At 45.5% G+C, this 25,059-nt stretch overlaps 3 protein-coding genes and 1 long non-coding RNA gene across 6 annotated transcripts; 2 read left to right on the top strand and 2 right to left on the bottom strand.

Moving 5' to 3' along the window:
• The first annotated feature begins 2,526 nt into the window (after nucleotides 1-2,526).
• Nucleotides 2,527-12,828, top strand: LOC130207322 (uncharacterized). Its single transcript, XR_008834273.1, has 3 exons — nucleotides 2,527-3,299; nucleotides 7,390-7,471; nucleotides 12,747-12,828. It is a non-coding gene; the product is annotated as an uncharacterized LOC130207322 (long non-coding RNA).
• On the bottom strand, nucleotides 11,395-13,635 carry c1d (C1D nuclear receptor corepressor). 3 transcript variants are annotated; one of them, XM_056435858.1, is made up of 5 exons: nucleotides 13,476-13,635; nucleotides 12,782-12,921; nucleotides 12,527-12,593; nucleotides 12,048-12,103; nucleotides 11,395-11,969 (listed from the first exon to the last, which is right to left on the bottom strand). In XM_056435858.1, the coding sequence occupies exons 2-5, from the start codon at nucleotides 12,914-12,916 to the stop codon at nucleotides 11,679-11,681; spliced, it is 549 nt and encodes a 182-aa protein (XP_056291833.1). In that variant the 5' UTR covers nucleotides 12,917-12,921; nucleotides 13,476-13,635; the 3' UTR covers nucleotides 11,395-11,678. The 3 variants fall into 3 exon arrangements, with proteins under 3 accessions (XP_056291833.1, XP_056291832.1, XP_056291830.1); XM_056435857.1 differs by lacking the exon at nucleotides 13,476-13,635 and adding an exon at nucleotides 13,039-13,403; XM_056435855.1 differs by lacking the exon at nucleotides 13,476-13,635 and having other exon boundaries at nucleotides 12,782-12,999.
• Nucleotides 13,636-13,926: 291 nt separating this feature from the next.
• Nucleotides 13,927-20,174, bottom strand: dnaaf10 (dynein axonemal assembly factor 10). The gene is made up of 8 exons (XM_056435853.1): nucleotides 19,668-20,174; nucleotides 18,367-18,467; nucleotides 17,994-18,124; nucleotides 17,817-17,918; nucleotides 17,611-17,726; nucleotides 15,279-15,413; nucleotides 14,904-15,001; nucleotides 13,927-14,827 (listed from the first exon to the last, which is right to left on the bottom strand). Exons 1-8 carry the CDS (start codon nucleotides 19,851-19,853, stop codon nucleotides 14,620-14,622), a joined length of 1,077 nt encoding a protein of 358 aa, XP_056291828.1. The 5' UTR covers nucleotides 19,854-20,174; the 3' UTR covers nucleotides 13,927-14,619.
• Nucleotides 20,175-20,191: 17 nt separating this feature from the next.
• pno1 (partner of NOB1 homolog) lies at nucleotides 20,192-24,626 on the top strand. Its single transcript, XM_056435854.1, has 7 exons — nucleotides 20,192-20,490; nucleotides 21,273-21,419; nucleotides 21,535-21,618; nucleotides 21,947-22,007; nucleotides 22,307-22,424; nucleotides 24,251-24,321; nucleotides 24,414-24,626. The coding sequence occupies exons 1-7, from the start codon at nucleotides 20,293-20,295 to the stop codon at nucleotides 24,479-24,481; spliced, it is 747 nt and encodes a 248-aa protein (XP_056291829.1). The 5' UTR covers nucleotides 20,192-20,292; the 3' UTR covers nucleotides 24,482-24,626.
• Nucleotides 24,627-25,059: the final 433 nt, after the last annotated feature.

Here is a 25,059-nt window from a genome sequence, read left to right as displayed (position 1 = left end):
GTGGGTCACTTCTATTCATGTGTTTTCCACGATGCCGTCCTGAGGGACAGAAGATGGCAGCGATAGAGGAGAAGAAGAGGAGGAGAAGAAGAGGAGAAGAAGAGGAGAAGAAGAGGAGGAGAAGAAGAAGGAGGAGAAGAAGAAGAGGAGAAGTAGAGGAGAAGGAGAAGAAGAAGGAGGAGAAGAAGAGGAGAAGAAGAGGAGAAGAGGAGAAGAAGAGGAGGAGGAGAAGAGGAGGTTCTCATGGAGGCGTCGCTGTAGTGACGTTGATCGTCCACACGGCGGCGGAACAGAACCAGGTCAGCCTGTCAGGTTCTGACTGGAGGAGAGAGCAGGTTCAGTGTGTGTGTGTGTGTGTGTGTGTGTGTATGTTTGTGTGAGTGTACGTGTGTGCTTGTGCACGTGTGTGTTCGCGTGTGTGAGTGTGTGCGCATGTGTGTGTGTGTGTAGGGGGGGGTGCGTGTGTGTGTGTGTGTGTAATCCGGTTTTCTCAGAAACCTGCAACCCTTCAGACGCACAACATTCCTCCCAAACACGATCTGTTTGTTTAAGACACACACACACAGTTCATTCATGCACACACACACACACACAGTTCATTCATGCACACACACACAGTTCATTCATGCACACACACACGCACACAAACACACACACACATAGTTCATTCATGCACACACACACACACACAGTTCATTCACGCACACACAAACACACACACACACAGTTCATTCACGCACACACAAACACACACACCTTTCCTTCATGCACACGGTGTAACTTGATTACAGGAGCCATGGCAACAAGGAGCCATAACAGTCAAAGATCATAACAACCTTAATGCCTACAGGATGATGAAACTTCTCACTCCAGCGTTCTGATTGGTCGACTCGAGCAGGGGTGGCTTGTCCATGAGGGCGATTGGGGCGACGCACTGCCTCGGGCAAAAGAAGAAAAAAAAAGAAGAAAAAAAGTCGGATTCTACCACTAGACGTCTGCTCTGCCTCTGTGTGTCATTGTCCAATCAGGTAACAGTCATTCAGTCAGCCTAAAGTCGTGCTTCAAATGGCCACGCCCCTTCTTGGGCGACTTTGGGCGAAATGAAAATCGCCCCAGACCTCTCCCATTGACTCCCATGTTAAATCCATTTTTTTTCACAAAACAGAGCTCTCAATGCATTCTCTATGGCCTCCGGGAGGACTCAGCAGTTAGGACCTCCTAGAGCAGTTAGGACCTCCTAGAGCAGTTAGGACCTCCAAGAGCAGTTAGGACCTCCTAGAGCAGTTAGGACCTCCAAGAGCAGTTAGGACCTCCAAGAGCAGTTAGGACCTCCTAGAGCAGTTAGGACCTCCAAGAGCAGTTAGGACCTCCTAGAGCAGTTAGGACCTCCAAGAGCAGTTAGGACCTCCAAGAACAGTTAGGACCTCCAAGAGCAGTTCGGACCTCCAAGAGCAGTTAGGACCTCCAAGAGCAGTTAGGACCTCCTAGAGCAGTTAGGACCTCCAAGAGCAGTTAGGACCTCCTAGAGCAGTTAGGACCTCCTAGAGCAGTTAGGACCTCCAGAGCAGCGGTCCGCCAGTCATCGATCGCGACGAACCTCCCGACTCGAGAAAAAAGAAAATAAAATAAAAAAAAAAAAAAAAACATTTTGAAACATTTCTAAGATTCTTTTCTTTTTTTCTTTTGTTGTCATACACACACACAGGGTGCACAGTGAAACACACAAATGTGTAAGCAGAATGTGCAAGGCAATGCTCAGCACACAAAGTACACACAAATAAAAAATAAAACAAACACTACAACTGTGTGTAGTGTGTGTGTGTGTGTGTGTGTGCTTGAGTGGTCAGTGTGGGGGGGGGGTCCTGGGTCCTGGTGAGGTCGGAGTTCACTGGCCTGAGAAAAGAAAAAAAAACTCAGTCTTCTGTTCTGCAGCGTGACTACGTGAGGCGCCTGCCTGACCGCAGCAGCTGAAACAGTCTGTTGTTGGGGCAGTTAGGACCTCCTAGAGCAGTTAGGACCTCCTAGAGCAGTTAGGACCTCCAAGAGCAGTTAGGACCTCCTAGAGCAGTTAGGACCTCCTAGAGCAGAGCCTTCCTAGTCCTGAGCGGACCAGGCAGTTATGCTTCCTGTCAGGCAGCTCCAGAGCAGAAGGACTGAAGGACTGGGAAACTTTAAATTTCCTCAGCTGCCTGAGGTGGTAGAGCGCTGCCGCACCAGAGTGTCTGTGATCGTTGACCGGTCGACCTCGGAGACGTTCGCTGTCACTCTCCAAAATAAAATGAAAATAAAATCAGAAACACATTGTTCCTCGTTCTTGAACATTTTCTAAAGTCTCTTCTGAAACGTTTTGGACTGGAAGATCGACGTCAGAAAAGATCTCCACCTGATTTTAATGAACGCCTGAAACCGGGTTCTCTGACAGTGTTGTCAGCTGTGCTCCCCGAGAGAGGGGAAGGTAGGACGACAGGTGAGGCGCAGGGGAAATGCAGAAACACCTTTATTGATAACTTCACATATTACACACGGTCAAAGTACACCGACATAAAACGAAGTCATGAATAAATAAATGTTGTAATGCCTGTACCTTCATGTACATGTTTACGTTACGGCATTAACAAGTTACGCCTGCGCGACAGCCGAGATTCTTGGCGACTTGCCAGGTCTTACCTCCGTGAGTTCGGCTTTTCTGCTGTTGTCCTTCAAAACAAAAGCTCAACATTTAGCTTTTTCTTGTCTGGTGGAGCAATCTGGTTTACTTGAAAGTGATTGCAATTGTATTTATTCTATTATTTGAAAAAGCACAGATGCAGGAGTCACAAATGGAGATCTCATATTTATTATTATTATAATTATTTAATTCTTGTTGAAAAAATCACCAAATCAAAGACCAGGACCTGGATTACTGACAGCAGCTCACAGACAGCCTCAGACTGTCTGTCTGCTTATGAACTAACTACAAGCTCACAGAGTTCAGTCACAGCCGTCACACTGACTGGAGTCACATGACTTGATGGCCTTGTGACGAAGCTACACACAGACAGCTGTCTGAAGGTCTGTGGTTTTGGGTTAATCATTATCAAAAAAATTGCCCCCCCTGAGAATTTTTTCAGGAGCCGCCACTGGACTCGAGTGTCCATCAAAAACACACAAAGTCTGATTTCACATGAAGTCAGACACCGAAAGAACAATAAATATTCAGAACCAGGATTTGACCTGAGACCAGAACATGTAAACCGGGTCCAGACCAGACCAGGTCCACGGGGTCATGGGTCATGGACTTCGGGAGGAGGACTATCAAAGTGAGTTGACCCCAACACAGCAGCAGGAGAGAGGGTCCTAATTTATGAGGGTGTGCGACCACCCAGAGACCCCTCACAGCTGCACACACACACGCACACACACACACATGCACCTGAGCAACACACACGCAGCAGTAAGTCTGATGTCACTAAACCTGTTTTTGCATCCCATAATACTTTAAATAAGAAGTACGCACAGTCTTGATGTCACCCGTTGGTTTGTGGATGTTTTGAAGCCTTGAGTTCATTTTATATAGACTTCTATACAACCAGAGGAGTCGCCCCCTGGTGGTCAGGAGAGAGAATGCAGCTCCATTGAATCGCAGTCAAAGACAAACAAGTGAATTCAAACCATCAGACAGAGGATCGCTCGTCACGTTGGTTTTTTGTTTTTTTCATCCCGGGGACCAGATGTTGTTGGTGGAGGAGGAGGAGGAGGAGGAGGAGGAGGAGGAGGAGGAGCACCAGAACCGAGCCGCTCAGCCCACAGAGCTCACGCACAATTACTCTGCTGGGGATCTGAGAGCGTTGGCCCGCCGCCGCTTTGTTGTCTTAATGATTAGCCGTGTTTTCACATGGGGGCTGTGTGTGTGTGTGTGTGTGTGTGTGGCTACTTAATCTACTCCCTAGTCTGGCTCCCTTCCCTCTCTCTCTCTCTGTCTCTCACCTTCCCTTAATCTCTCTCTCTCTCCCATCACACCTGGGTGTCTCTCTCTGCAGCGCCCCGGACTCTGAATGATGAATAAACGAGAGTGCAGGTGTGTGTGTGTGTGTGTGTGTGTGTGTGTGTGTGTGTGTGTGTGTGTGTGTGTGTGTGTGTTGTTGTGTCTTTTTATTTATTTCCTTGGAAGGTTTAGTGAAGAGAGGAAAGGATGCATCCTGCTGCCTTGTCTCCTACTGGACTAGGAATGCACTGCACCCTTCAAGAGAACCAGGCTTCATATCCCGGATTACAGTCTGGGACTAAACCCACAGTTAAGTTTAGTTTAGGTGACTAAACCCAACAGTTAAGTTAAGTTTAGGTTACTAAACCCAACAGTTAAGTTTAGGTGACTAAACCCAACAGTTAAGTTTAGTTTAGGTGACTAAACCCAACAGTTAAGTTAAGTTTAGGTTACTAAACCCAACAGTTAAGTTTAGGTGACTAAACCCAACAGTTAAGTTAAGTTTAGATGACTAAACCCAACAGTTAAATTTAGGTGACTAAACCCAACAGTTAAGCTTAGGTGACTAAACCCAACAGTTAAGTTAAGTTTAGATGACTAAACCCAACAGTTAAGTTTAGGTGACTAAACCCAACAGTTAAGTTTAGTTTAGGTGACTAAACCCAACAGTTAAGTTTAGGTGACTAAACCCAACAGTTACGTTTAGTTTAGGTGACTAAACCCAACAGTTAAGTTTAGGTGACTAAACCCTACAGTTAAGTTTAGTTTAGGTGACTAAACCCAACAGTTAAGTTAAGTTTAGATGACTAAACCCAACAGTTAAGTTTAGGTGACTAAACCCAACAGTTAAGTTTAGTTTAGGTGACTAAACCCAACAGTTAAGTTTAGGTGACTAAACCCAACAGTTAAGTTTAGTTTAGGTGACTAAACCCAACAGTTAAGTTAAGTTTAGATGACTAAACCCAACAGTTAAGTTTAGGTGACTAAACCCAACAGTTAAGTTTAGGTGACTAAACCCAACAGTTAAGTTAAGTTTAGATGACTAAACCCAACAGTTAAGTTTAGGTGACTAAACCCAACAGTTAAGTTTAGGTGACTAAACCCAACAGTTAAGTTTAGTTTAGGTGACTAAACCCAACAGTTAAGTTTAGGTGACTAAACCCAACAGTTAAGCTTAGTTTAGGTGACTAAACCCAACAGTTAAGTTAAGTTTAGGCGACTAAACCAACAGTCGTTTTTTTTGTCAATAAAGTAATATTTAATCTTCAGAACTTTGGAAAAACAAAGTATTTAAATCGCAGAAAAACAACATAAATGGTGTTTCTGTTTTCCTGACTTTCTGTGTGCACCTGAACGTCTCGTGTGTGTTCAAGGCGCCGCGAGGCCGGCGGGTCGATCCATCGATCCTCCACCTGCTGGATCACCTTGACCCGCCAGGTCAAGCTCACGGGCCGCTGTTCATTAAACTGAACCGAGCACACACACACACACACACACACACACACCCCGGAGGGTCACGGCTCAGTGTGGCGGCGTGGCGGTGAATGAGTAACGAGGCCGAGAGCTGAGAGAGGAACTCGTTCCCAGGGAAACGTGGAAATCAAGATTATGTTGAAAAAAGATAAATAACAAGTCTAAATATTTTTAACTATTATATTTATTTATAACCTTTCTGGTTGTTTCTGGTCTCATTGGAGCTGAAATGTTGGAAGAACTGAGTTATTTTTGAAGAGTTTTCTTTACTTGTGTGACTGGAGTCTGGTGGCCTGAAGGAGAGCGGATTAATGTGGGTTTTTATTTCAATATAAGGAACATATAATCATGTCACCTTCATCCACCGTAGACACAGCGACAGTGCCTTGCTCAAGGACACAGGCCGGGGCTTGAACCACCAACCCCCTGACTGAAAGACAGACATACTACCACTGACCTACAGTCAATATATACTTTTTTGCACAATATGATATACAGTGATCACATAACAAGTAGTTTCATTTAATGTTGGTTTTGAATAAAAAATAGATTTCAAATAATTTCAAATAAATAAGAAAATATTAATTATAATAATTTAAAAAATGTACAAAATGTACAAAATCCCAAAAATCTAAAAAAGAAATTTAAAATGAAAAAGAATTCCATTCAAAAAAATACAAACATAAAAAAAGAAAGAATAATAAACAGAACAATAAATGTTTTTAGTTAACACAAAAAATTAAAAATAATAATAATTAAATTAAAAATAAAATTACAAGAATTACACAAATTAAAAAGGTCCTGAAAAGGGGTGAAAACGTTCGACGTCCACTCTGAGACTCAGGAGACACTGAGCTCCTCTCTCCTCTCCTCTCTCCTTATGGACGTTTAGGATACACTGAGCTCCTCTCTCCTCTCTCCTTATGGACGTTTAGGATACACTGAGCTCCTCTCTCCTCTCTCCTTATGGACGTTTAGGATACACTGAGCTCCTCTCTCCTCTCCTCTCTCCTTATGGACATTTAGGATACACTGAGCTCCTCTCTCCTCTCCTCTCTCCTTATGGACGTTTAGGATACACTGAGCTCCTCTCTCCTCTCCTCTCTCCTTATGGATGTTTAGGATACACTGAGCTCCTCTCTCCTCTCCTCTCTCCTTATGGACGTTTAGGATACACTGAGCACCTCTCTCCTCTCCTCTCTCCTTATGGACGTGTTAGGATACACTAAGCTCCTCTCCTCTCCTCTCCTTATGGACGTTTAGGAGACACTGAGCTCCTGTCTCCTCTCCTCTCTCCTTATGGACGTTTAGGATACACTGAGCTCCTCTCTCCTCTCTCCTTATGGACGTTTAGGATACACTGAGCTCCTCTCTCCTCTCCTCTCTCCTTATGGACGTTTAGGATACACTGAGCTCCTCTCCTCTCCTCTCTCCTTATGGATGTTTAGGATACACTGAGCTCCTCTCTCCTCTCTCCTCTCCTTATGGACGTGTTAGGATACACTGAGCACCTCTCTCCTCTCCTCTCCTTATGGACGTTTAGGAGACACTGAGCTCCTGTCTCCTCTCCTCTCTCCTTATGGACGTTTAGGACACACTGAGCTCCTCTCTCCTCTCCTCTCTCCTTATGGACGTTTAGGAGACACTGAGCTCCTCTCTCCTCTCCTCTCTCCTTATGGACGTGTTAGGATACACTGAGCACCTCTCTCCTCTCCTGTCTCCTCTCCTCTCTCCTTATGGATGAATTTGCATCTCTTCATCACACATGAATAACTCTGCGGCTGCTTTTGAAAGTTTCTTACAGCTTTGCTCAAACCCAAAAAATGGAAGTTTATTTAATTATATTTTTTATGATGAGGATTTTTTTGTCACAGTGTTTTCATACGATAGTCACGAAATAAAAATCAATGGTGTTTATGCGCGGGGGGGGCACTTTTTTGTGTGTGTTTCAGAATGACGAAAATTGGATTAAAGCAACAAAACTAATTCATTCGCTTCAGGAGAAACCTGCTGGCCCCGAATCACCACGTCCAGGTGAGTTCAGAGTTCAGGTGCTTTCTGGATCTCCTCCATTTGTCTTTCAGGATTCCCGAAACCATGAAGTGAGGCGAGATGACGTTTTATACACCCTTCACTGTAATCTCTGCCTCTCACACACACACACACACAGTGATGTGGGTGTGCACACGGCCTCGTGCACACTAAAAACAACAGCCAATAGAAGTCAAGCGGGCGTGCAGCGATTAGCTCGTGATTAGCGAACCGCCCGCAGCTCACCATCCAGCAGGTTTTTTCTTTTTCTCCGTCAGGAGATTTATGAAGTTAATAACACCGCCAATTATTCTCTATTATCCAAAGTCTTATGTCATTTGAGTTTTTGTTCTACATCCGCTCTATACATTTTTTATTAATTGAACTTTTTCCATGCAGATTTACAGTTATGAACAGACAAGTTAAGGTTTGGAGTCGATGGATACAAAGCGCGCACTGCTCAGGAACAACAGGGTCTTTACAGGTAGAATTATCACTTTAATGCACGTACAATAACGACGTTGGTGAAGCAGCACTTATATTAAATGTGTTTTTAAATAACAAGCGTGCAGGGGGGCCCTCCCGGCGGGGGGCCTCCTCCACAATCACCTCCGTCATTAAACTCCCGGCGTGGCTGTCGGTTCTCCTCCCCGTGAGATGAACGTGATTACCGGCCTGATCTCTCCCGGTCTGCCCCACCGGGGTGAGAGGACCGGAGGACGAGAGGCCCGGGACTGTGGAGGCGCACTGCCCCCTGGTGGCCGACGGGGGGAACACGTGATACTGTTAGAATAAACAGGCCTTTGGCAGGAAAAAGACACACATATATATATATATATATAAACATATATATATGTATGTATAACTTTAATTTGACTGTGTATTTATCTTATTGGCTCTTTGAGTTAAATGTTGTTCATTAAAATAATTAGAATAAAATTAACAAAAATAGAGTGTGATGCATTCAGTTTTTTCTGAATATTATCTTTTGATTTTACTGCCACAGATCGCTTAAAATACAAGATATTATGTGACATAATATTTTGAAAGCTTAATATTTTATTATAAAGACAATTTCTGTCCAGCATTTTTTATCTGCTCCATAAGACAAGAATATTTAACAATTTAGCTTCTTCTTTTGTTGCTTAAAAGAGTTCCTCAAAAAGCTTTTTATATATATATATACATATATATATGTATATATATATGCATATATATATGTATATATATATGCATATATATACTGTATATACATATGTATGTATATATATACATTAATATTTATATATATACGTATATATAATATATATATATTATATACACACTTTATATATACACCCCCACCACCCCACCCCTGACCCAGAATGCAACAGGTGAAGCCGTAAAGTTCGCGCCACTGGGTGTTCCTGAATGCATCATCGATTGTTTTCCGCTGAATTCATCCTCATTGGCTCCATTTATCACACACACACACACACACACGTATTATGATCATAATGATATGGGAGCTCAGGGTACTCATGCTCACACTGTAAATATATCTCTTTAAATCACTTCCTGAGAAACACTTCTTATTTTACAGACCGTCGTCTCTTTAACTGCGTCAGTTTATTGCAGCTGTTTCTATTTTATTGATCATCGATTGGTTTCATCGTGTGATCGGTTGCACGTGTCTCACCTGTGGAAGCACTTTGTAAACTCTTGTTTTTAAAAAGGTGCTCCTATAAAAAATAAAGTTACTATTATGAATTAAAATGCATTAATATCAGAGTGAAAGCTGCAGAAAAACATCTGAGTGACCCGAAAAGACCAAAATATAATATATATAAATATATCTAAATCATAAAGCTGAACACACACGTGTGTGAGAGCCGGACTCCACCTTCAGCTTCTGTACGTGGAGAAAAATTATTTTTTTTCTTCTTTTTTTTTATGAGGCTCCGGCCTCCTGCCTTTGTCCTCTTGTCCAGCTGTCGAGACACACACACACTCACACACACACTCACACACTCACACACACACACACGGAGGCCTCAGGCCGATCGTTTGTCATCCGGAGTAAGAATTTTTAAGTCACAGTGTTTTTACGCTGAGGACTTTGGGAAATTCCTTTCGGGGAGAAAATTGATGTCCAGACAGCTGAAGACAAGGAGGGGGGGGGGGCGTCACACCTCCGAGTCCACGCTGAGTGTGTGAGTGAGTGTGTGTGTGTGTGTGTGTGTGGATCCTCTCACAGCTGCACAGTTCCTCTGTGAGTGTGTGTGTGTGAGTGTGTGAGTGTCTGTGTGAGTGTGTGTGTGTGTGAGTGTGTGTCTCTGTGTGTGTCTCTCTGTGTGTGTGTGTCTGTGTGTAAGTGTGTGAGTGTGTGTGACCACAAGACCACTGTTCCTGAAGATATCCACGAATATTAAATATATAAAGACAGTCACAAGTGTTACAACTGCATTCTCTCTCCTGACCACCAGGGGGGGCTCCTCTGGTTGTATAGAAGTCTAATGTGTCAGTTTAACTCATGTATTTTAAATATGGTCGGTGGTTGTTTCCTGATCAAAAGATAAACTTTAAATCTTAACTGTTTTTCTCGGCGAGGTTTATTTCTGTTCCTTCTCTCTTCTAATTTGATTATTTCTCGAGGCAACATGGCGGCTTCGTCGAGAAACGTCGGCGCCGAAGAAAACACGACGAGCTTCTTCTAGTCGCCGAGGAGGAAACGTCTCGTGATTAGAAGGAATCGAAGCCCCTTGTCTCCGGGAGATGGAGGAGTCTGAAGGCCCCCCCCCCCCCCCGGAGGAGGTGGTCTGGTCCGATGCCTTTCTCTCCGGCTAACGTAAACTTCCTCGCCGCAAACCAGCGCGAGTAAACATCCGGCGGTCGGAGCTCGTCAGCCGCGCGGCGTCTCCACCGTTCGTTTGTTTGTTTGCGACCCGACGGCTTCATGCCGAGCACATGTGGGGACGAGGTCTCCGGGAGGGGGGGGTGGTCCATATTTTTCCAATATGCTGACACGTCTTTGAACAGTTAGAAACAACAACTTGGTGGAAAGAAAGTTTAAAGAACGGGAAGAGGAGGAGGAGGAGGAGGAGGGGAGGGTTGGCTAAACAAAATGTCATTTATTTCTGGTGGGCTGCAGGGAGGATGAGAAAGAAGAAGTAAAAGGGGGGGGATGACGAAAAGAAGGAAAAGAGACATTCCTGAGAACCCGGCAGCTTGATTAGAGGGACGAGGGAGATTAAGATCTCGGGCCTCCAGGAGGAAGACGAGCGTGGGCGTCTTCATCAAATGTGACGTTGGGTTTACATAGGAGGAAGTGTCATGGCGGCCACGGCGCTGAGCGGATGATACAGAGGCCTGGCTGTGATCACGAGGTCACAGGTCTGACCCCCACGGGGGGGATCGATACCTTTAAATGAGTTACGCTCATCCAGTAGGAGACAGTTTAGTTGTGTCTTTATATGCCTCAAACTGCATTCTCTCTCCTGACCACCAGGGGGCGATTACTCTGGTTGTATAGAAGTCTACGCTTCAAAGCCTTGATTGGTGATGCAGCATCATATCTTAAGGAGCTTGTAGTACCACATTGCCCCACTAGAGAGCTGCCTCACTAATGCGGGGCTACTTGTAGTTCCTAGAGTCTTAAAAAGTAGGATGGGAGGAGCCAGAGCCTTCAGTTATCAAGCTCCTCCTCTTTTATGGAACCAGCTTCCACCTTCAGTCCTGGAGGCAGTCAGCTGAATGTGTTAAAGCTGCATTCTCTCTCCTGACCACCAGGGGGCAACATTTTAACTTCATGAAAACAAATTGTTAGATTGTTGGTGCTTTACTGGTCAGTTTGATTATTTAAATGATGAATTAATTCTAAAATCACATCCACCAAGTTGTCATGTGACTCATTTTTGTCATAGCAAGAACAACAACGGAAACACGGGGTTTGTTTAGAGTTTATGTAAATATTACCAAAAGTCAGTGTCTTTCAGTAAATGTTTGATGTGTAAAAAACATCTTTTTAAAAAATGATTCATAGAATCACTTTTAAGAAAAAACTAATTCACATTTCTCATTCGTCTAGAAGAAGAATCGAAATAATGTTACGTCACATATTTCAATACCTGTAGAGACTAATTAGTTTCTCTTTACTAATTTTTCTAAATTTAAAGCGTTGCTGACGTGACGATTGCTGGAAAACACACAGTATAAAACTCACTGTCCAGCCTCAGCTCCGCTTCGGGCGCTTGGACTTGGTCGCGCCGGACGGCGTCCCGTGCGGCGCCCTGAGCGGCACCCCGAGCGGCGTCCCGAGTGGCGTCCCGAGTGGCGTTCTGTGCGGCGTCCTGTGTGGCGCCTCGTGCGGCACCTCGTGCGGCGCTTTCCTCCTGAAGTCCTTCTCCTTGGGGTCGTAGAGCGCGCTCTTCAGGAAGCGGCCGGCCGCGTCTTTATCCAGACGGGCCATCTTCTTCCTGTCAGTGATCTCTTTCACTTTGTTCATGTACGTCCGGATTCGCGCCTGAAGAGATTTACGGATTACATTAAATGCAAATAAATGAGAGAACGGGATGAGATGTGCAGAGGAAAACACACGCACCAGCTCCTGTTTGATTGCGTGTTCTCTGGGATTGACTCCCTGTGTCACCAAGTACACTGCAAACAACGACAAGGGAAGAAAAAGTCAATAATTCAAAATAAAAGCGCTTGTGTGTGTGTGTGTCTCACAGAATCTTTGATGAAGAAATGTATACAGCCACTGAAACACAGCCGAGCGATTGCGTCGGTGATTGTATATATATATATATATATAAATCATATTTAAAAAATATAAAATATATATATATAAAAATATATAAATTTAAAAATTATATTTTTAAAAAATAAAAAATATATACATTTAAAAATCATATATTTAAAAAATATTTATATTTAAAAATGATATATATTTTAAAAATATAAAAAATTATATATTTTAAAAATATTTATATTTTAAAATTGTCGTTTAAAAATATATATATATATATATATATAAATAAATCTATAAAATAATCTCAATAAATCCAGCCACACACTTACTCCAGAATAATGAATTGAGGGTGTAGGCAGACATCAGATCCAGCTTGGCTTGATCCAAAGGTTCCAGCTGTCAATAAACAAGATTTAAAAACCAGCATCAGCTTTAAAACAACGCATCAACATCCTTAACTTGCAAAAAAAACCTGTCATAAACCAATCCGAAGTAAACAAATGTATAATGTGCACTGGGAAGCATCATACAATATGTTGTTCTTCACAGAAAGAACAGCGGGAGTCGCGGTGACTTCAACCCACCTTCAGCAGCTCGTTCCTGGGCATCGACGTCAGCTTCTCCAGCATGGTCCTCACGGAACACACCGAGGAGCCGAAGCTCGCGAGCTGCTCGTCTATCTCCTGCGGGTAGTCCTCGGGTTTACTCTCCTCGGCCATTGTTCCTGTGACATAAACAACGGCAAGGGGTTTAAACCGCAACACGAGTTGACTTGAAACGCAATCGGACAACATTCGACGCTGGTTAGTTCTGTTTTATCCGTAATAGTGTGGGTTTGTACCTTATAGCACGCGACACGCTTTAGCTAACCGGAAGTGACGCGCTCCTCCTTCTTCTTCTTTTACTTTTAATGGAGGTTGGCGAGGTGCACTACCGCCACCAACTAATCCGAAATGTGGACTACGGATTTATTCTTTCTTTTTCTCTCCCTTTCTTTAATTTCACAACAACAACAAAGGAAATAAAACAATTCCACCCCCCCACCCCCCCCCAAAAAATGAAAACAAATATGTTCAACGGAAGTGACTACTTCTTCTTCTGCTGCTTTTCATGACGGTTGGCAAATATTTCTTTCTTAAAGGCATTAACTAATCTTTAGTGGGGACTTAAAGGTTGTAGCATCTCTCTCTAATCTCACAACAAAACAAATAATAATAAAATAATTGACCTAAAAAAAAAGAATGACAAAAATAAATATGTTTAACGGAAGTGACGTACCACCATTTGTTCCTTCTCCGTTTTTCTTCGTCCGGACTCGACTGCCACCGCCCGTTGGGAAAAGCACATTATCTCAATAACGGTCTAGTGACCGTTGAACGCGCGAAACGAGCTCCAGACACGGACAACTGCGACCTGGAGAAGCTGCGTGTGGTCTGTGGTGATGGAGGAGGAGGTGGAGGAGGTGGAGGTGGGAGGCTCCATCCGGAGGTCACGCCTCGAGTTACAGACTTCAGGGTGACGGTGGTGACTTATTCCCGCACTTTCATATTATGATTTATCTCCGTTAAATTTACTAAATTGTGTAAGTAAATACAACAAGCATACATTATATAATGTTACGAGCATCCGTCAGTGAAAAGCATTTTATTTATTTTTATTATTATTTTTCATTTTATTTTGTTGTTTCTTGTGTTGAAACAGCTCATTTAGACAAGAAGAGGAACACGTCTTCTCCAAAAGGCACTTTTAATTTCTCAATAAAAACAACTTCAAAAGTGCAACAAAAGATACAGAAATACAAGAATTATTGGTTTCTCCCAATACATGTAATAAAAAGAATAACAATAATAATAATCATAACTCAGTCGAGCGCTGCACATGTTTAAGGGACAACAACAACAAGATCCTCGAGTTCATGAAATAAAATGTTTACATGAACGTTGATCTTCTCCTCCTGATCTACTCCTCGCGGTCGCTCCTCCCAGTCGCTCCTCCTGATCTACTCCTCTCGGTCGCTCCTCCCGATCAACTCCTTCCTGATCTACTCCTCCCCATCTACTGCCCTGATCTACTCCTCCCGGTCGCTCCTCCTGATCTACTCCTTCCTGATCTACTCCTCCCCATCTACTCCCCTGATCTGCTCCTCCCCGCCGCTCCTCCGCGCAGCTCCTCCTGATCTACTCCTCTCGGTCGCTCCTCCCGATCAACTCCTTCCTGATCTACTCCTCCCGGTCGCTCCTCCTGATCTACTCCTCCTGATCTACTCCTCCCAGTCGCTCCTCCTGATCTACTCCTCTCGGTCGCTCCTCCCGATCAACTCCTTCCTGATCTACTCCTCCCGGTCGCTCCTCCTGATCTACTCCTTCCTGATCTACTCCTCCCCATCTACTCCCCTGATCTGCTCCTCCGCGTCGCTCCTCCGTCACACGGTGTTGAGCTTGGTGACGATGAGCACGCGCACCGATTGGTCGAAGCCGGAGCACAGGCACAGGCCCTGCTTGTCGGGGCTCCAGTCCAGGCTGGCGATTGGCTGCGTGGACAGCGTGGCGTTCTGCAGCAGGCTGACGGCGCCGGCCACGCCCTCCGGCACGCCGTCCGCGTCCTCCTTGCTCCTCTGAGCCGGGTAGTTGCTGGAGGAGGAAGGAGTTAGTGGCGAAGAGCGGGAAACCCGATGCCGGGGAAACGTGACGGAGGTCGACCACTCACTACTTCCACAGGTGGAGGTTACCGGCGCCTCCTGCTGTCATGAACACGTCTCGGTTCTGGGGCAAATGCTTCACCTGCCAGATGGTCGACTTGTGAGCCTGAGGAGGAGGAGGAGGAGGAGGAGAAGGAGATGGATGAGAAGGAGAAGGAGAAGAAGGATGAGATGGAGGAGGACGAGGAGAAGGTAAGAAGGGTGAGAAGAAGAAGGATGAGGAGAAAGGAGAAGAAGGATGAGATGGAGGAGAAGACAAAGGAGAAGACAAAGGAGAAGAAGAAGTATTTCAATAACAGAGAGCGCTCCATTCCCCTCAGAATAACCTTTTGGCCACGCCCCCCTCCACGTGGGAGCCAATCACACGCCGGCTCCACCCTTACCTTTTCAGAGACGGAGGCGAAGCCGTTGGCCGGGTGCTGCGTCCGCATGTCGAAGACGTGGAACTTCCCCTCCAGGGAGGTGGCCACCATCTTGTTCATGTCCACGTCCCTCCTGTCGAACTCCACACAGCACACCTGGAGGAGGAGGAGGAGGTCACATGACATCTAGTGTCCTCCTGGTCACATGACATCGAGTGTCCTCCTGGTCACATGACATCTAGTCTACTTCTGGTCACATGACATCTAGTGTCCTCCTGGTCACATGACATCGAGTGTCCTCCTGGTCACATGACATCTAGTCTACTTCTGGTCACATGACATCTAGTGTCCTCCTGGTCACATGACATCTAGTCTACTTCTGGTCACATGACATCTAGTGTCCTCCTGGTCACATGACATCTAGTCTACTTCTGGTCACATGACATCTAGTGTCCTCCTGGTCACATGACATCTAGTCTACTTCTGGTCACATGACATCTAGTGTCCTCCTGGTCACATGACATCGAGTGTCCTCCTGGTCACATGACATCGAGTGTCCTCCTGGTCACATGACATCTAGTGTCCTCCTGGTCACATGACATCTAGTCTACTTCTGGTCACATGACATCTAGTGTCCTCCTGGTCACATGACATCGAGTGTCCTCCTGGTCACATGACATCGAGTGTACTCCTGGTCACATGACATCGAGTCTACTCCTGGTCACATGACATCGAGTGTCCTCCTGGTCACATGACATCTAGTGTCCTCCTGGTCACATGACATCTAGTGTCCTCCTGGTCACATGACATCTAGTGTCCTCCTGGTCACATGACATCGAGTGTCCTCCTGGTCACATGACATCTAGTGTCCTCCTGGTCACATGACATCTAGTGTCCTCCTGGTCACATGACATCTAGTGTCCTCCTGGTCACATGACATCGAGTGTCCTCCTGGTCACATGACATCTAGTGTCCTCCTGGTCACATGACATCTAGTGTCCTCCTGGTCACATGACATCGAGTCTACTCCTGGTCACATGACATCTAGTGTCCTCCTGGTCACATGACATCTAGTGTCCTCCTGGTCACATGACATCGAGTGTCCTCCTGGTCACATGACATCTAGTGTCCTCCTGGTCACATGACATCTAGTGTCCTCCTGGTCACATGACATCTAGTGTCCTCCTGGTCACATGACATCTAGTGTCCTCCTGGTCACATGACATCTAGTGTCCTCCTGGTCACATGACATCTAGTGTCCTCCTGGTCACATGACATCTAGTGTCCTCCTGGTCACATGACATCTAGTGTCCTCCTGGTCACATGACATCGAGTGTCCTCCTGGTCACATGACATCTAGTGTCCTCCTGGTCACATGACATCTAGTCTACTTCTGGTCACATGACATCTAGTGTCCTCCTGGTCACATGACATCGAGTGTCCTCCTGGTCACATGACATCTAGTGTCCTCCTGGTCACATGACATCTAGTGTCCTCCTGGTCACATGACATCTAGTCTACTTCTGGTCACATGACATCGAGTGTCCTCCTGGTCACATGACATCTAGTGTCCTCCTGGTCACATGACATCTAGTGTCCTCCTGGTCACATGACATCTAGTGTCCTCCTGGTCACATGACATCTAGTCTACTTCTGGTCACATGACATCTAGTGTCCTCCTGGTCACATGACATCGAGTGTCCTCCTGGTCACATGACATCTAGTGTCCTCCTGGTCACATGACATCTAGTGTCCTCCTGGTCACATGACATCTAGTGTCCTCCTGGTCACATGACATCGAGTGTCCTCCTGGTCACATGACATCTAGTGTCCTCCTGGTCACATGACATCTAGTGTCCTCCTGGTCACATGACATCTAGTGTCCTCCTGGTCACATGACATCTAGTGTCCTCCTGGTCACATGACATCTAGTGTCCTCCTGGTCACATGACATCGAGTGTCCTCCTGGTCACATGACATCTAGTGTCCTCCTGGTCACATGACATCGAGTGTCCTGCTGGTCACATGACATCTAGTGTCCTCCTGGTCACATGACATCTAGTGTCCTCCTGGTCACATGACATCTAGTCTACTTCTGGTCACATGACATCTAGTGTCCTCCTGGTCACATGACATCTAGTGTCCTCCTGGTCACATGACATCTAGTGTCCTCCTGGTCACATGACATCTAGTGTCCTCCTGGTCACATGACATCGAGTGTCCTCCTGGTCACATGACATCTAGTGTCCTCCTGGTCACATGACATCGAGTGTCCTCCTGGTCACATGACATCGAGTGTCCTCCTGGTCACATGACATCCAGAGTCCTCCACACACAGGCGGTCGCCCCTCACCCCGTTCTTGATGTTGGTCTCCCACCGGACGGCCATGTTCCGCAGGTCAAAGAGTTTGATGTCCCCGTTGTCGTAGCCGGCGCACACGCAGCGGTCCTGGTCGTTGTAGGCGTGGCCTGTTGACGACAACGTCAGGAAGAAAACCAAATCCCCTAAAGCACGACCGCCCCGGTTATCTCAACGGTCAAAAAGAATCTTCCGCTCACCAAAAGCAACGGTCCAGCAGTCCCTCTTGGCTTCTCCCTCCCCGGGCTCCATGTTGGCCACGGGCGAATCCTTCTGTCTGGAATCCCACACTTTGACTGTCCCTGAAACACCCACGGGGAACGTCACACACACACACACTACGCATGTTTTTTAAAATCGTCGACCTCCGCTCGTACCGTCTCTGCTCCCGGTGACGATCTCGGGGGCGCCGTCTCCGATGCCCAGGCCGCCGACGCCGTCGATGCTGTTCACGATCTCTCTGTGGGCTCTCACCGTGTACACCGACACGTCGGGCGTCTCCAGGTTCCTGCGGACGACGGGAGCGTCTGCACCGTTTTATTTCATTCCCTCGACATGAGCGGATGAACCAGAACCAGACTTGAATTTGACTCCGGTCGCGCGTACGCTCTCGTCGTACGTGCGTGTAATTTACAAATCGTAGGATGAATATAAAAAAGACAACAGAAAAGCAACACGTCTGTACAATGTAAAAACAGTGGCAATGCATTGTGGGATATTCGTGCAGATGGGTGTGTGGGTGTGAAATACCATATGTTGAGATTTCCCTCAAAGTCCCCGGTGGCGATGTGTCTGTGTTGCAGAGAGGTGGCCCCGAATGTCCCACACTTTATGGCTTTAGGTTTCTCCACCTGAAACCAACCAGAGGGGGACGCTTGAGTTCGGCTGCGAGGACGGGACGAGAGGATCGGCGACGCACGTCCCGTCACTTTCAGGTAATGTTAAGGTTAGGTAATGTTTTGATTGCTGTGTATTTATTTATTTATTTGTATGCGTGTTACTCGCATAACTCAAAAAGTATTAAACCGAATCGCATGAAATTTGGTGGGATGATTGGTTATTATCCGGGGACCATTTGATTATATTTTGGGATCGATCGGGTCAAAGGTCAAGGTCACGAAAAGGTCAACATCTTTTTACCATAGCGCGGTGAATTTCTATCCAATTGGCATCCAACTAATGCCAAAATGTGAAGGTATGCGCTCTACCGAGTGCCCGTTCTAGTTGATCAATCTAGTTGCTCGTCATCAACCTCTTACAGCTGTTGATTATCTATTCTCATCTAAAAAAGGGTAGAGGCTTGTTCGGGGCAGCAGCAAAAGGGGGCGGGGTCAGACAACTGAGATCAGCTGGGACAGTTTTCAGCTGCCTTTAAAGAATATACACTAACCCAAACAGGAAGTCACAGAAACAGTGACTTCCTGTTCCCGATCAGATCTGTAGTCTACTTGTAGTTTACGGACCTCTTTCGGATTCATTCATATGAGGTCGTAAACATATATTTATATATATGTAGAAATTATTGTGGACGTGTATGCTATCCTTTGTTCTTTTTATGTGAAACACTTTGCTGCTGGTTTTAATGAGTTATAAAAAAAACTTTCTTATTATCAATTACACAAGATATATCTGTATATTAAAGTTGAGACTAATAGTCTCAACGAAGTATTACAACTACACGGAAAAATAAGGATATTCTACAAAACGTGGCGTTTGTTGTCAAATCTAAGAGCCAATCAGCTCAGGCGTTTCCCATCATGCATCGCGGTCATGCCGTCAGTGGAGAGCGACAGCGGCGCCTAGCTGTCTCATGAAGGCTTTATCAAGAACACAGTATAACAACAGTGTTAACACAATCTGTAATAACATTTATAAGTATTTATATGTATATATATAAACTCTTGACTCGCAGTATTAGCTAGCTGAAGTTAAAGCTCACTGGCGTGTCAGTTGCCTGTTGCTATGGAGACCCTAACCCCAACACGAGCCGCTCACAGGACGCGTCTCTGATCGATAACAAGGTGACCAGGAGTGACCGGAGCTTCTCTCACCTCCTTGAGGAGCACCGCCTCTCCGTGCTGCAGCTCGTAGATCTGCATCACTCCGGTTCCCCGGGCGAAGTTCCCCAAACAGACGAAGCGCGCGCTCCTCGGGATCCACTTACTGTCGAACACCGTGTAGTTCAAACTCTTCTGGATGTGCGCGATGATCTGAGGCTTCGCGAGAGGCGACGACATCTTAATAATATTAATAGTTATATTATTAATAATGTGTGAAAAAAGGTTCTGGTAAAAGTTTTCTAGAGAAAGGTCCACGTCCAGCTCGCAGTTCAAAACAAATGGGGCCTTCCGTTCTTCCTACAGCTGAGCTGAACGTGAGGCTGTCTGAAGAGATGCCTGACGAAATGTAGTTCGTTAAAGTGTAATATCCACATATTTAAACACACATATACTACATATGGATATCGTATTACACTAAACTAAATCATCACACCCGAATGAAACGTATCCTATAATTTACAACACGAGTATTAATTATTTCTCCACTACAGGCGTGTAAGAAGTCGCAGCTTGGGTCCTTCCCGTCGCACGTGGACACCCCCCTCACGCCTGCGCCTCGGTCCTGGTCTGCCTCACGCTGGCTGTTTAATCTGGACATTTTAAACTAGTTTCAGCGATGGACGCGGACACGAACGCGACCCCGGCCGCCGGCGCCGTCACGGAGACCCCGGAGGACTCGGGGTCCTTCACGATCGTCACGTACAAGAAGACCCACAAGCGGAAACGAGGGAAAGATGACGCCGACATGGACACGGAGGGCCACGTGGCCAGCAAGCGGCCGCAGTTGCCACCGATATCCAGCGACAAATTAAAGGTATATTCGTGTTCATATACTTTGTGTTTTTCTGTGATATAAATAGCATGACGTGTTTATTTAACGCCATACGTCACTGAGACCTGAGCGACTATTTATAGCTGATGTAAATGGCGTCGTCACGTGACTGCTGTATATACAGCTGCAAGTACTAACAGTAGCTGAAGTATTCACAGCCTGTACTTGAGTAAAAGTACATATACCGTCATGAAAACAAATATAAAAATACGGTATGGAAAATGTTACTGAAGTCAAAGTATCTTAAGTAGTCAACAAAATATACTGTACGTATTTATTGTTAACGTACTATGTGTTCAGAGGAACATCCGGTCTACAGCAATATTCTCAGAGGAGTGAAGTAGAATAAATTATAGATATATATTTATTAAATATTATATATATATATATTCTTTATTTAGATTTTGCAAAAGAAAGTCCCTTTATTCATATATATATATAGATACATATATCGATATTTTCTTTAGCAAAATGGCACTTTTTATGTAATGTCTGCATCTACTTTGCATAATATGTTTTTCTTAACTAATATATATAGTTTCATTCAAAATGAATATTTCGGTAATGTTGATGTATTACTCTGTGCCACTAATACTTCTCCACATACTTTAGGAACTTTAACTTTTAATGGTGTGTTTTTCCCCATGAAATATTTTGTATATTTAGTGACTCTCGCTCACTTATAAATATAAGTACAACCCAAAGTTCAGCTGGTGTTGTTTCACAGAAGATGACGGTTGTTGTTGTTGTTGTTTGTGCTCCAGGGCCCAGACGAGATGCGTAAGGTGGCCGTCCCCGCTCACCGCTACACGCCACTGAAGGAGAACTGGCTGAAGATTTTCACTCCGATCGTGGAGAACCTGCAGCTGCAAGTCCGCTTCAACCTCAAGACCCGGCACGTGGAGATCAAGGTGAGAGTTCCTCCACCGGCCCCTTCACAATAAAAGCCTCAGCCGCGTCACACCGTCACAATAAAACCCTCAGCCGCGTGGTTTAAACAATATTTATCTCCTCCTTTTTCTCCAGACCTGCAAAGACACGCAGGACATCAGCGCGCTCACGAGGGCGTCTGACTTCGTCAGGGCGTTTATTTTAGGATTCCAGGTGGAGGTGAGTGGACTGGTGCAAGACTTCAGGAGAGGGAGTGTTTCCATGACCCCACGGTGGCCTTAAGGTCATTTAATAAATATATTTATATATTAATTTAATATAATATATCAATTTATTATATTTTATTTTAATACATTAATATAATATATATATATATATTAAGTGTGTGTGTGTAGATATTCTAGATGTTAGTATTTACACATCTCTCCACCAGAGGACAGATGCTGTTGCATCACAGTTATTGTGTTTTAGAGGTTTTTTAAAGCTATCAGTGTTTGATGTTTTGGAGGATGACCTTTGACCCTGGTTTTGATTGTGTTCTCCTCAGGACGCCCTCGCTCTCATCAGACTAGACGAGCTGTTCCTGGAAAGCTTCTATGTCACAGACGGTAAGACAACTCTGTGTGTGTGTGTGTGTGTATATATATATATATATACGTGTGTGTGTTTTAATTGTGGTTTAAAAAAATAGTTTTAATTTTAATTTTAGTGTGTCTTTTTTTTATTTATGTTTAAATTGTGTTTTTCTTCTAATTCTTGCTGTTTATATTCATTTGTTTTGTATTATATATTTTGTTTTTATTGTATTATCATGTTAACTCTTTTTAAATGTGTGTTTTAATGGTTGTTTGTGTGGTTTAATGGTGGTGTGTGTATTAATGGTGTGTGTGTGCTCCTGCTCTGGCAGTGAAGCCTCTGAAGGGAGACCATCTCTCCAGAGCCATCGGCCGGATCGCCGGAAAAGGAGGAAAAACCAAATTCACCATCGAGAACGTCACCAAGACTCGGATCGTGCTGGCGGAGACGTGAGCTCAGTTTATGGATTATGTGTTTTTTTGTGGTTTCATCGCAATCTCTTTGCTCCTTAACTTTGAAATGTTACGGTTTTAAACTAAAATAAATGTTATATTCTAAAAAACTAATTTAAAATCAGAATTCAGTCGAGTGGTTTGGGAGCAGAGGCCGCTAAGGTTGTTAAAAAGCTCCTTGGTGGCAAGGCGCCGGGGGTGGATGAGATCCGCCCTGAGATGCTGAAGGCGCTGGACATTGTTGGGCTGTCTTGGCTGACACGCCTCTTCAATGTCGCGTGGGGGTCAGGAACATGGGGGTCAGGAACAGGGCCCTTGGACTGGCAGACCGGGGTGGTGGTTCCCATTTTCAAAAAGGGGGACCGGAGAGTGTGCTCGAACTATCGTGGAATCACACTTCTCAGCCTCCCTGGGAAAGTTTATGCCAGGGTACTGGAAAGGAGGCTCCGACCGCTGGTCCAACCTCGGATTCAAGACCAGCAGTGCGGATTCCGTCCCAGTCGTGGAACTGTGGACCAGCTCTTCACCCTCGCAGGGGTCCTCGAGGGGTCCTGGGAGTTTGCCCAACCAGTCTTCATGTGTTTTGTAGACTTGGAGAAGGCTTTCGACCGGGTCCCTCGGGAATTGTTGTGGGGGGTACTGCGGGGGTATGGGGTTCCGGACCCGTTGCTACGGGCTATCCGGTCTCTGTACGCCTGCAGTAGGAGCTGTGTTCGCATCCTCGGCAGTAAGTCAGACACGTTCCTGGTGGGTGTTGGTCTCCGCCAGGGCTGCCCTTTATCACCGGTCCTGTTTGTGATTTTCATGGACAGGATATCTAGGCGCAGCCTGGGGGTGGAGCAGGTCAGGTTTGGGGGTCTTGGGATCGCCTCTCTTCTGTTTGCAGATGATGTGGTTGCATCCTCAGACCATGACCTCCGGCACTCACTGGGGCGTTTTGCTGCCGAGTGTGAAGCGGCAGGGATGAGAGTCAGCACCGCCAAATCTGAGGCCATGGTGCTCTGCCGGAAACCGGTGGATTGCTCCCTCCAGGTGGGGACAGAGTGCCCCAAGCGAAGGAGTTCAAGTATCTCTGGGTCTTGTTCACGAGTGAGGGTAAGATGGAGCGGGAGATCGACGGGCGGACCGGTGCAGCTGCAGCAGTAAAACAGGCGCTGTACCGGTCTGTCTTGGTGAAGAGAGCTGAGTCGAAGGCGAAGCTCTCAATTTACTGGTCGGTCTACGTTCCAACCTCACCTATGGTCACGAACTTTGGGTAGTGACCGAAAGAACGAGTCGCGAATACAAGCGGCCGAAATGAGTTTCCTCCGTAGGGTGGCCGGGCTCAGCCTTAGAGGGTAAGGATCTCGGACATCAGGAGGGAGCTTGGAGTCGAGCCGCTGCTCCTTCGCATCGAAAGGAGTCAGCTGAGGTGGTTCGGGCATCTGATTCGGACGCCTCCTGGACGCCTCCCGTTAGAGGTTTTCCAGGCACGTCCTACTGGGAGGAGACCCCGGGGAAGACCCAGGACACGCTGGAGAGATTACATCTCCCGGCTGGCCTGGGAACGCCTCGGGATCCCCCAGAATGAGCTGGAAAGTGAGAGGGAAGTCTGGGTCGACCTGCTGGGTCTGCTGCCCCCGCGACCCGACCCCGGAATAAGCGGATGAGAATGGATGGATGGATGGATGGATGGATGGGTTTGGGAGCGTCGTGGTGCTTTTAAAAATAAAACTCATCACCGGGATATTATTATTACTTTGAGTTCCTACTCCTTTTTTATAAGATGCATCTCTCGTTCTCTTGTTCCTCTTTACTGAAACATTTCGTCTTTCTCTCCACAGAAAAGTTCACATTTTGGGTTCCTTCCAGAACATCAAGATGGCGCGGACGGCGATCTGCAACCTGATCCTCGGTGAGCTGACGTTTGGGTTCTTGTTTTATTTCATGCTCGTCGGGGGGATGATGTCAGAACGTGACCTTCTCCTCCCCCTCTGCCCCCAACAGGAAGTCCGCCTTCAAAGGTCTACGGCAACATCAGGATGGTGGCCAGCCGGGCGGCCGAGAGGTTCTGATTGGCTGCCGGGTGCATTGAGCCCCTCTCCCCCATTGGCCGGAGGCCTCAGGTCTCTTTCATGTGATCGGCTCGTTTGTGTATATAAATAATTTATTTCTGTCACTGAAGTGATGAAATAAAATCCTGAATCCTTTCAAAGTTTATTTAAATTGTGTTTATTTTGTTTTTTACAATATCAAGTTTCCAACAGATGTTTCCAAGATGGCGTCATGCAAAAAAAAAAAACTTTGACATTATAATATTTTAGAGATTTTTCCCACAAAACCGGAAAAGATCAATAAAAGACAATAAAATTAAAATATAACTTCTACGAACTAAAGCGTGATCTGAACTATACGACCACATAACTGTGTTTAACAAATACTTAGGAATCCAGAAATGCATGACATTTTTGTTTATTTAATTGCATTACAGAAAATAAAGAACTTCATCACAATATTCTAATTTTCTGAGACAGTCCTGTATATACAAAAGGAAGAAATAAAACCTTTAAGCTGGAGGTGGCCGTTTGAGACCCGAGTTTAAGTAAAAAATACAAACAGTAAATGTATATTTTGGGTCTTTCACTCGTGGTCG

The sequence above is a fragment of the Pseudoliparis swirei genome, chromosome 17 (genome assembly GCF_029220125.1).
Source record: "Pseudoliparis swirei isolate HS2019 ecotype Mariana Trench chromosome 17, NWPU_hadal_v1, whole genome shotgun sequence".
In the NCBI taxonomy this organism is placed as follows: Eukaryota; Metazoa; Chordata; class Actinopteri; order Perciformes; family Liparidae; genus Pseudoliparis; species Pseudoliparis swirei.
The sequence above is the reverse complement of the archived record's forward strand: the minus strand, read 5'-3'. Positions and strand labels throughout refer to the sequence as shown.

Coding starts and splice junctions, on each gene's coding strand:
- c1d (XM_056435855.1), bottom strand. CDS start 12,991: ATGTTGTCCGATTGCGTTTCAAGTCAACTCGTGTTGCGGTTTAAACCC. Junction 12,594..12,781: donor CCAGGAACGAGCTGCTGAAG/GTGGGTTGAAGT, acceptor GTTTATTGACAG/CTGGAACCTTTGGATCAAGC. Junction 11,970..12,047: donor ACGCAATCAAACAGGAGCTG/GTGCGTGTGTTT, acceptor AAATCTCTTCAG/GCGCGAATCCGGACGTACAT.
- dnaaf10 (XM_056435853.1), bottom strand. CDS start 19,853: ATGTCGTCGCCTCTCGCGAAGCCTCAGATCATCGCGCACATCCAGAAG. Junction 18,125..18,366: donor GAGGGAAATCTCAACATATG/GTATTTCACACC, acceptor CGTCGTCCGCAG/GAACCTGGAGACGCCCGACG. Junction 15,002..15,278: donor TCGCCTCCGTCTCTGAAAAG/GTAAGGGTGGAG, acceptor CCTCCTCCTCAG/GCTCACAAGTCGACCATCTG.
- pno1 (XM_056435854.1), top strand. CDS start 20,293: ATGGACGCGGACACGAACGCGACCCCGGCCGCCGGCGCCGTCACGGAG. Junction 22,008..22,306: donor AAGCTTCTATGTCACAGACG/GTAAGACAACTC, acceptor CTGCTCTGGCAG/TGAAGCCTCTGAAGGGAGAC. Junction 22,425..24,250: donor CGGATCGTGCTGGCGGAGAC/GTGAGCTCAGTT, acceptor TTCTCTCCACAG/AAAAGTTCACATTTTGGGTT.